The sequence below is a fragment of the Acanthisitta chloris genome, unplaced genomic scaffold (genome assembly GCF_000695815.1).
Source record: "Acanthisitta chloris isolate BGI_N310 unplaced genomic scaffold, ASM69581v1 scaffold38447, whole genome shotgun sequence".
Classification (NCBI taxonomy): Eukaryota; Metazoa; Chordata; class Aves; order Passeriformes; family Acanthisittidae; genus Acanthisitta; species Acanthisitta chloris.
The window spans coordinates 1-10,658 of record NW_008683872.1 but is presented as its reverse complement, the minus strand read 5'-3'; the positions used below and the strand labels follow the sequence as shown (position 1 = coordinate 10,658).

At 42.4% G+C, this 10,658-nt stretch overlaps 1 protein-coding gene across 1 annotated transcript; it reads right to left on the bottom strand.

Moving 5' to 3' along the window:
* Positions 1–6,027: 6,027 nt before the first annotated feature.
* On the bottom strand, positions 6,028–9,181 carry LOC103806401 (thiamine transporter 2-like; the record flags this gene model as incomplete). Its single annotated transcript, XM_009079089.1, has 3 exons — positions 6,028–6,109; positions 7,260–7,401; positions 8,989–9,181. Coding segments are annotated over 3 exons (417 nt in total), but the record flags the coding sequence as incomplete, so codon positions are not given.
* Positions 9,182–10,658: the final 1,477 nt, after the last annotated feature.

Below are 10,658 nucleotides of genomic sequence, written 5' to 3'. Positions count from 1 at the left end.
AAATCTGGTTGGTAACCTAGAATAGAATAGAAGAGAAAAATTGTTTGGTTTTCTTTAAGAAAAGTACATTTAAAATACTGATTATGAAGGTTTTTGAAGATGTTCTTGAGAGAACATAGTTGTGGTGAGAGCAAACACTGAATTGTGTGAGTAGTGTAGACTTTAAGCTGCCTGAAGTTACAAGACTGTAAATGTACTGCTTAAGAGGCAAAGACAGTGATGCTCCACTCTGCTGCATAAAGAGATAGGCTTAAAAAATTCATTGCAGTAAAGGCCGAGGAGGAAGGCAGATTTTGATGTGCAGCTGTTTGAACAGATGTTTATGTCAGAGGAAAGTCTGTCTAGCTGGAGATCCTCCTTCCTGCAGCAGCTGAAAAATGAATGCCTATTTAGCTTTAACTTTTCTCATGAGTCATTGTATACATTTGGGCCCCTCTTCCCTTGTTAGAATTAGGTAAAAAAAGCAAGAGCCTCTTAGAGTGAGGGAACTGGAACTGCACATAAGGAGTGTGTAGCTACCACTAGGTTATCTGCACCTTCTGTTTCCTTCCAATTTGATTTCTAAGAAGTAGGCAATAGTATTTCAGTAAGCTTGAGTTTGACTTCGGTACCTAGAAGCTCTGAAAAGAAATTGGTTCTGAAATTGGTTTTCTAAAACAGCATTTAGGCTGGGATCAGTGCTTGCCCAGGCAGTTTGGTGTACCTGGGGCAGGTATCCCCTTTTAGATCCACATCACAAAGTGAATTTTGGGGCTGTAAGTTGCCTGTTTTGGGGAGGTCTTGCTCAGTAATTGTGGGGTCTGCTAAGGTATCCATTTCTCATTGCTTGTGCTCAGCTTAAGCACTTAGACTAGAAAGGAACTGTGTGAAATGCTGGAGGAATTTTTGACTTCTGAACTGGTGCTGGAGTGAGTTGCATGGTGAGCAGCAAGTTCACTGTTATTTTCTGTGTGACGTCTTTTGTGTCTCTGAACTTTCGTTAGAATTTGAAAGTGTTTGACTTAATTTTAGCTTCTGGAATTAGCTCATCAGAGGTGAGTTTGGTGGAAAGAGCTGTGCTTATTTTGGAGTTAAGGATTCTTGTTGAAATCGGAATGAAGGAATTCTATTTTGCTGTTTGTGTAAGAGGTGAAACTTATATTTGTGGTTAAGAAATAATAAGGAAGGGGGGAAAATCCCTAACAAGCTAAACCATGGACACTATTTTTTTTTCCAGAAGAAACCTTGAGTTCACACTGTGCTAGGAGATTCTGCCTTAACATTTGCTACTGCACATCAGGATTGACTGTTCTTCATATTAGCTGCATGTGGGTGTACCAAGCTTGTGTTTTCTAATTATACCGTTAGCTCCATGACTCAGCCACGTGCTAACCATGTCCCCTTTCCTTGGGAAGTGTTCTCCTGCAGCAGCCAGTGCTGAACAGAGGAGCAGAGCAAGGAAACATGTAGTGCCTGCTTTTGCCAAACCCCCCAATTTTCTCAATGTGAACTTGACCTCCACAGGTTAATGACTGCATAAAACATCCCTGCAGTGTAGGCAATAATCTAACAGCTCATAAGGGGGAGGCTGCTTAGTTTTCTTAGGATCTGCCATCAATGTATTGCTGTCAGTGTGATCAATTCCATGATAAGTATAAATAAATGTCAGTGTTGCTCCTCCTCTGGGTTTTCAGTAGAGAGAGGAACAAGCTGACCTGATTTTGCCAAAAATATCAATCCCTTAGCCACCAAAGGGATTTCAAAGTCCTGAGAATGTAGGGACTTTAAAGTTTTGACCTTCTACCAAAGAGCTGATTCCTTTCTCATTTCCAGAAGCATCTTAAATATGAGTGTCTAGATAAAATAGATCTGTATTATTGGGCACTTCATCTTCCCTTCAGTTATTGCAAAAAGGCTTAATGCTTTAGGCATTTTAATTATTACTTAAGAGAATAGGTACATACCTCCTCAATTGTTAGGTTTTTGTCTGGTCCAGCTAGGTAAGGGGTGAGAAAAGATTCTGATGGCCTCATTGTGGTGAAAAACCCATTTGCACAGATGATCACAGTGGGATAAATCCAGCTGTGGCTTACAGCTCCCTTCCAGCAATCCATGGCCTACCTAAAAAAAAAAAAAAGTGGCAAAGAAATGAACAGATGCTTTTCACAGCTGGTAAAACTTCCTTTGCAAGCTTGGTTTTTAACTAAACTTACAAACACACTCCTTAAGCCAGAATGGCCAGTGGGGGCTGTGATGGTGGTGTCTAGTTTAACTGGACTCTGGGGGATGGATGGCAATGGGATAGTCAAGGGCTGTCTTGAGTGGTCACTCAGATGTCTTGCTGGTGTGCAGACACAACTAAATCAGTGCCCTGCAGCTCTCCTGCAGGGCAGCAGGCTGCACACCTGCATCTCCCCTTAGGCAGAGCTGCCTCTGGTGCTTACTCCTCAAGGTCAAGATATTTCTTGCTGCAACAGGTTCTAGGTAAGTGACTAATGGCATACTTAACTTTGAAACCTTGACTGAGTCATTGAAAGCCTTGATTGTGCATATATAATCCTTTAGACATAAACAGTTGACCAAATCTGGAACTGGCTGCACCTAGACTCTGTTTCGTGAGGAGTTCAGCACCCTGTGACTAAACGGGAGGGTCTCCCTGATAGTTTTGTCTGACCTTGTCCTCTGTGCACCAAGTCAAGTGTAGCTTGCTGTTGAGCCTCGTTAAGCACATTTACCACTGCACTTTGTCACGTCGATAAAGTATTTTGTTGCTTCCCTCTTGTGGGTGAGGTGCATGACTCCAGCTGTGGCTCGTGCCTCAGCTAGTGCTTCTCTCACTGAACCTGTGCAGCTTGTACATGAACAACCCAGATCAAGGTTCATCCGTGGTGGTAAACTCCAGTCCCTGTATTGTCTGTCAAAGGTCTTAGTGCCATGCTTAGTGCTGTGTGGATGTGCTGCAGCAGAAGAATGAAATTCCATTACAGTCTCATTCCTGAGTAAAGGAGTGGGCAAACTGAGACTAAAGCTCATTCTCGGTGTGCTCAAGGAGGTTTTTTTTTTGCTTTGCAGCCTCAGTGCCAAGTGGCACAACAACAGCACAAGTATTCTCACAGACAATAAAAGCCACAACCAACTCACAGCCCACAGCGAGCTCAGTTTCTTCAACCTGCTTTAATACAGCATTTCTTGCACTCCAGTGATCTGAGAGGGTAAAGACAGGCAGAGAAACTATCTGCTCATGGTACCTGCTCAGGCTTAGGAAAGAGTAATCTTGACTTCACTTCTAAAAGTGATGATCAAAAGGAAAAGAGATTTGTTTCTTCACTGTAGTTAGCAGCAAAAAGAAGTCTAAAGAGATTTGTGTTTTTTAAGCTTATTTTACTTGTTTTGTGTTGTCAGTTTCACTGATCCTGAAAACAAGTGAAACAAGAATGTTCTGAAACATAAAGTAGTGACAACAAAGCACTGATTGATGTCTAATCATGCTGTTACAAACTACTTCTAAACCTGTTGAGTTCCATTTTGTATCAGGCACTTTCAGAAGTGCTTCAACTTGCACTGTCAGATTGTGTTTATTAAAACTGAGCATAAATAGTGTATTATGAAGACACAGATCTATTTCTGTGAGCTGGGATGAATGTTACAACCACCAGTCCTAACCTTGAAACTTGATTTTCAATTATTATCTTTGATTATATTTCTCTTACAAATCACTGCCTGTAAAATACAGCCTGTACTGTCCTTAACCCAAAACCTGCTTTGATATGTTGCCTTTTCAGTATAAAAATATATTAAACCCTGGGCTGATCAGTAACATGAGCATAAATCTTACATCACCTCCAAATACACTGAGCAAGTGAGTAGCCACACACTCCCAGGTAGCTCAGAGGGTCATAAAGTACCTGTCAAAGCTGTGGCTGTGCTGCCTTTCCTGTAGGTTCATGGGCAGCTCTTCCCAGGATGACTTTGTCTTGCAGAACAGGAGTCACAAACTGTCCTTTAGGACTGGAGATAGTAAGAAAATTTGTTTTCTAGAAGTTCTTCCTAAACTTGATAAAATATTAACAGAATTTAAATAATAATAACTCATCACAGCTCTTCATGCTTGCAGAACGTGCCCATGGAGGTTGCAGGGGAAGCATTCTCCTTTACAGGTTTTTGAAGCAAATTAAGCTCTGTTTTTAAGATAAAGCTATAAGACTCGCAGTGGCTAATGATTAACTGAACCTATCATAGCAAGAAAGCAATCAATTATTGCATTCTTTGTGTTAATAAGTACCTTTAGAAGCTCTGGTCTCTGATTCATGGGTTAGACAGAGCACCAGTTTGATGGTTTGGGCTAACACTGACCCTCCCCTGTGCATGGTGCATTGCTCTCTGGGCTCAGAGAGTCTCTTCTCACTGTCCTGGCTTTGCTGGGTGTGGGGGAGGTAGGACAATGAATGCCTCATACTATTAGTTGGCCAGGAATTCCCTCTGTGTAAGGACTGATCTGTCATTCAAGGGCAAATGGACAAGAAGATAAGCTTCTAAATTAGCTTCTAGGCTGAAAAATGTAACCAGAGCTGCTTCAGAGAAATGCTACTGCTTTGCTTTCCTTTACCCTTTTTTTTTTTCAGACTGGACTCCCTGTATCTTCCAAGGTTCATCAGAGCATGAAGTTAACCCTGAAACCTGTTGATAGGTTGTATGTTGGCACTGGGAGCAAACACTGTGCCCCTGGCAGGAGAGTTCCCTCTGGGAACTCAACAGAGCCTGGTCTGGTCCTGCAGGTATGGAAGGTGTTCACAGTGTGGTGCAACCAGGCAGCAAGTGCTCAGAGGAGCCAGGGTTGCCTCCAAACTTCATCCCCTTTCCTTACCAAGGGCTTCTGAGGAAGAGAAAGAGCCCTGGGGAAGGTCCTGCAGGGGGGGATCTGCTGAACGGGGCTGCTGACTGGGGTTTCTCTGGTAGCTCACACAGTGCTTGGGTAATACCTGTTTGCTTTGAATACAAAGATACTATTTGTTCCTTCCTTGTTTGCCCAAACTGGCCTGATCATGCTGCAGGACTGTCTTCATGTCAGACTCCTGCCCAAACCCACTGGTGCTGCAAAGGCAGTTAGTGTTGTATTTAGAGGGGGTTGTAGCTATGGGGGGTGATGTGCCCAGCACTGGAGCTTCATGTTTGCATGGAAACCTCTAACATGCTGGAAGAAAGACAAGCACTTAATACTAAAAGCTGCAAGGAGAGGGGGAGGTGTTCAGAGTTTCCTTTCCCTGCAGAACAACTGAATTAACTTTACTGGAAGCAGAAGGTATGGAGTTGGGGCTCTTTCATTTTCTTTGTACTCTGAAGTTTTTCCCTTCTTGGCAGAGATTGCTATGAAGTCAGGATGGTGTTTGCAGCTTTCAAATGGGCTGAGCAACAGCTGTGGCTTGGCAGTGTTGCAGTGAGGCTCTTGGCATCAGCTGTGCAGGGAGACAGGAGAAGCCTGCACTGCTCTGCCTGTAGCACCATAGGAAAGGCTATAACGATGCAAACACAATCCTTTCTCACTTGATTCAGCACGAGGGATGTGCAGAGGGAAGACAGACCCTTCCCCCACGTGCAGGAGCAGCAGTGGATGAAAGAAACCTGCCAGCATTGCACACAGGAGCTGCAACAAGCAAGGCAGGGTGAACTCTGGTCTTTGCCATCAAGCACGGGAGGATGCCAAGGTGATTGATCTTTTTCTGTGTGTAAATTCCCACTGTTCAGCTAATTATAGGCAAGTAAATAAGAATCTAAAGCAACTTATCTTTTATTCTTGGCACAGTGCCATTAGGGTGAGCTCTCAGTTGGCACATGTTGTGCAGAAGTGCTGCAGTGATTCAGTGTAGATTCTCAGGGCTGTGTTGAATGTTCTTGCACTGCTGTTCCTTGTGTGCTGCAGCCTGAGCTCTTCTCCCAGGGGGGCTTGGCCGAGGAGCCTCCCTCCCTTCCTCCTACAGCCAAGTCGTAGAGCCTGAGACAATCTGCTCTCTGGACGGTTCTCTCTGCAAGGTCTCATTGTTTTTCTTTTACATTTGCTTGAGACAAGCATACAAATGCTTCTGAGCATGAAAATCCCATGTATGACTGCAAAGTAGCTGCCATAAATTAAAAACTGGGGGAAGCAGAGAAAAAGGCAGATGAATTAATGAGAAACACGTTAGGGAAATGCTGCTGCTGCTTCTGGAGATGACAGACACTCTATGATTTTATCTGTGTTCAAGTATTTGCTTTGTGATTAAGCAAAAAGGTTTTCCAGGAAGCAGCAGATCTTTGCCCCTTGCTTCCATTCTTTGTGCCTCCTGATAAACATCAGAGAGGGAGAGGAACAGGATTTTTTCCTGTTTGTGCAAAATGTAGAAGTAGCTTGGTTACCTACATAGCTGTGAGTAATGCAAGTAAAGAGCCTTGTTTTGCTCTTACTTTGCACATTTCATGTGTTTCAGTACATACACCATGACTTTGTATCAGTATTTCCAACAACAGTGGCAAGGCCTAGTAATTCCTGTCATTAGAGTTATAATTTTTTAGTGCTTGTGTCAATCTTTACTCTTTTAAAGTAACTTTTAACTTCTCTGTGTAGAACATCTGAGTAGCTTTAGTCTTCTCAGATACGTGGGATTTGAAGCTGCCTCAGCTGAGAGCCCATCTGAGGAAAGGCAGCAGTCAGAACATTTCAGTTGGCTTCAGCATGACTTGCATTGGGCTGACTGGAGTTAGGGTACTGCTGTGAGATAGGATATCACATCCCAAATTAGGTGCCCAAACTATGGTCAGAAGAATCTATTATATGTGCTGAGATACAGACCAGGTTTGCTCCTGAGCTGAAATTAAAGTCAGGTGTTCTTTTCACCTGAGCTGAAATAACTCCAAAAATCCAGGCTGTGTGTCATGGTCTTGAACTCCACTAACAACATGTGGTCGTGTTGATTCTACATCTGACAAAACCAGTCTGAGTTTTTGGGAAGAGAGGATGTTATTCAGTGTCCTGTTAATTACCCAAACTGGTCAGATAGCTGGACCTGATTAATTGTGCTCTGTTGTCTCTGCCTTTAAGAAATCAAAGACCAACATCTGTAATCCTCAATGCATCAAAAGGCAAACAGGAAGAATGATGACTGACACGAGGGAAGAACAAGATGTCTAGATTTCTACAGAAGAAAGTGGAAATTAGTTTGTCCTTTGGCATAAGAATTTCTCTCTGGGTCAATTTGTGAGGATGAATTGGCTAAGCAGTAAATAGGAAGCAAGGTAATAGCACTAACCTGAGTCACTATGTCCAATCCCAGACCTCCTGAATCCACAACAACCACTGTAAGAATGGTCTGAATCACCAGGGCAATGAAGTTGTTGAATCCAAACATCAAGGCATAGCGTTCCATGCTCAGATTAACAGCAATCTGGAACCTAATGTGAGACTGGCAGGTCAGTTCCTTCACACTGGGTGGAAAGCTGCTGCTCTCTAGTCAATCAGTGAAGAGCAATGATTCATGGAGATGAGACACCAAGGAAGGATTAAATGTGCTTCATTTGTTTGTTTGCTTCCTTGTTTTCTCTAAAAAAAATATAGTCTTGAGTACCATAGTGTATTTTGATGGGCTTGGTACTTGTCTGTGCTGCTTTTCCAAGCCAGGTTATCAGGTGATCTGTTCTATCTGGTAGAATATCAGTTCCCTTTAACCTTTCTTTGAGTCCTTGTCTGTCTTCACAGGCTGTGTCAGACAGGCTGTGCAGTTTCCTTGGCTGGAGGCTCTCAGAGATGGCAAAGCCATGACCTGAGCCAGCACTGGCAGCAATTCTGCCCTGGCTGGGAGGTCAGACAAGGTCACTGTGGGTATCTTCTAACCAAATTTTCTGTATTGATGTCAGTCACTTTTTGCTTTGTGGCTTGACAGTGGAGGTAGCATGATGTTTCTTTCTGCAAGAGCCTGTAGATTTTACTTGCACTATCATTTATGGCAATAATAAATATTTGCCTCCAAAGTTTCTGTCTGAACAAAAGGGGTTTATTCTTTCAGGACTGATTTTCATTGATTTTTAGCATGGGGTTTTATGCAAACTTTAACTTTTTTTACCTTTCTTTTTTTTTTTTTTTTTTTTTTTTTTGAGGGGTTCTTTTTAAGGTAGGATATCTGGAAAGGGTCCAGGTGTGAGTCACTCTAATGTAGTAACAATCCACCAAAATGATAATAGAAGGTTCATTGGGTTTCCTTCAAGATGGGCATAATGTTGCCGTGTGTTCTAATTTTAGCAGGTTTTTTTTAATGGTATCAGATTCATTTTGGGTTTTGACATAAAAATGCAGCTGATATTTCTGTCAATGAAATCGTGTGGTATGTCTAAAGACCTTCCAAGCAATAAAATAACTGGAGTCAGAACATTTTATATCCATTAGAGAGGTTAGCTATAATATTTGGTATTAATATTAGTTACATTTTTCTGACAACAGAACAGCTTGGTCTCCTAAGAGATCTTGTCAGAGTTAATATGTTCAATGCTCTCTCTTATTCCTCCTTAACATCCTAATATCATTAAGGATTCTATGTATAAAATTACCTTGGCAAATATTCTACATTGGATCTTTCTTGTGTTCATGCAGTTCATGCTTAGAGGTTTATCAGCAGGTGATCTAGGCATAAGAGGATTTTATAAGGCAAGGTATGATTGTCCCTTCTGTTCACGTTGCATCTTTCATGCCAGGAAGGAGGAAAACAACTTACCCATTTTGCTGTCACCATTACCTTCAGTAGTAGTTACCTTGTGCCTTGTACCTTTGTTTAATTTCTGCCTAAGTTCAATGTGCTTGTATTAATTTTTCTTTCAGGGTTGTTTAGAAGAATGTAAACAGCATAATCAGACATTTACATATCCTTGTCCTTACCCAAACTGTTATGTCTGGGATTAGTTCAGCTACCTCTGAGTAAACTCTGAGCAAACTCAAAGTAGGGTCAGTGTTCTGTGCATAGTGGCAGCACTGTCAGGTCTGATACTTACGTTGCTATGGTTAGGAGGAGCATATAGGAGGCTTTGAAAACGAGATAGCCACCATAACATGCCCAGATGTTGGTAGAGAAGTGCATGAGAAACAGAGAACCAGCATCTATTGCAGAGAAGATCCCTAAAGCCAGTTCTCCAAAAAGGTCCCAGTTAATTCTCATATATTGCACTAGGAAAGATGTTACCGAGCCTAGAAAAAGAGGAAAACGTGTAAATGTTGTATCTGTTCCACAGCTTGTACCACCAAGTCTTGCCACCGTCAAAAGGCAGTGCTGAAAAATGAGGCAGAGTAGTTCTGAAGTTTGAAAGCATTTCTGCAGTCATGGAGGATGACTGGTCATTTTTAGACAACTGCATAAATCAAGTCTCTGCCACTCCGTTCTTAGTGTTTTATTCCACTTCACAGGATAATCTGTAATGTAGAAGGATTCATTATTTAGCTGTCTGCAGCCAGAGTGTATCTCTAGGGGGAGAATTATGAACATGGTTTGGAGCTCAAGTAGAAAATTCTTGCAGCTTCTCCTAGCTTACTGTACAGCTAAGCTAGTAAACCTTCTAATGGGGCAGTTCAGCTCTGTGCACTTCATTAAGGGGGTAAGCTGTCAAGAAAAGTGAGTTTTCTGACATATCAAGGGAGCATATCCAAGGAAATGAGAAAGGATAGGTACTGTGTGCTTTTGGTGGGCCCTAGAACAATCTATCTGCTGCAAAGATGTGCCACCTGACTGTCCATCTTGGGGGTCCCATACAATTAAAAACATTCTATACTTCTACCCTGAGAAAAAGGCAATTCCATGAGAGAGGAATTCCTCAAGGAGTGGACACTCCAGGAGTGCTTGTACTTCATGATTCACTTGGTGTTTTGAGCTGTCTGCCCCAAGACGAGTATCAGTTTCTCCTTAATGACTGGGTGTGCTGAAGAGGTGTTTATTTACCCTGGCAGATCACACCCCAATGTCTTGTGCAAGTTCTCTACAGTAGCACAATGAATGTGAGCCCTTGCCAGGGCAGGGCATTATCCTCTGCTGTTACCTGTGATAACCTCCCTGTGCTGTGTGGTGTGAGCATCTGCTCCTAGTGCAACAGTGGAATGGTTAATATAAGCAGTGTAAGGAATTCAAGAGGATTTTTCCCCCCTGCAAATCTCTGTATGTTGCAGCAACTCAAATTCTTCTTTTCATCTGCCTGTACAAGAGTACTTCCCTAGAAAAAGATCTTAATGAGAGGATTATGTTCTTTTTGTGTCAAATATTGATGAAACACTTCTCTCATCTGTGTAAATTGGTAGCATTGTTATGAGAACAGTGAAATACTTGTTTGGGGAAGAAAACACCCAATTGCCTCCTCCCCAGAAACAGAGGTGCCTCTGAACAGATTTACCAGCTGCATGTAAAGTCTGTGTGACTTGCAAACTTTCTGCCTACTGGTAAGGTACAATTGGCTGTCCTGGTCCTAAAGGAAAAAACAGCATAGCTTACATTTGAACTGTTGTACATCAAAGAACTAGGTCTGGGAATGCGCAGGGTGTACACTGGCTCCCTGGAGTGCCTGCAATGGAATGGCACTTTGACGGTTTTCTGAAGTAAAACTTCAGAGACTGCCTTGGTGATTGATGTTCAGACGTTCACTTACTCAGAAGAGTTGCTATGGCTTCGACAGCTCCATTG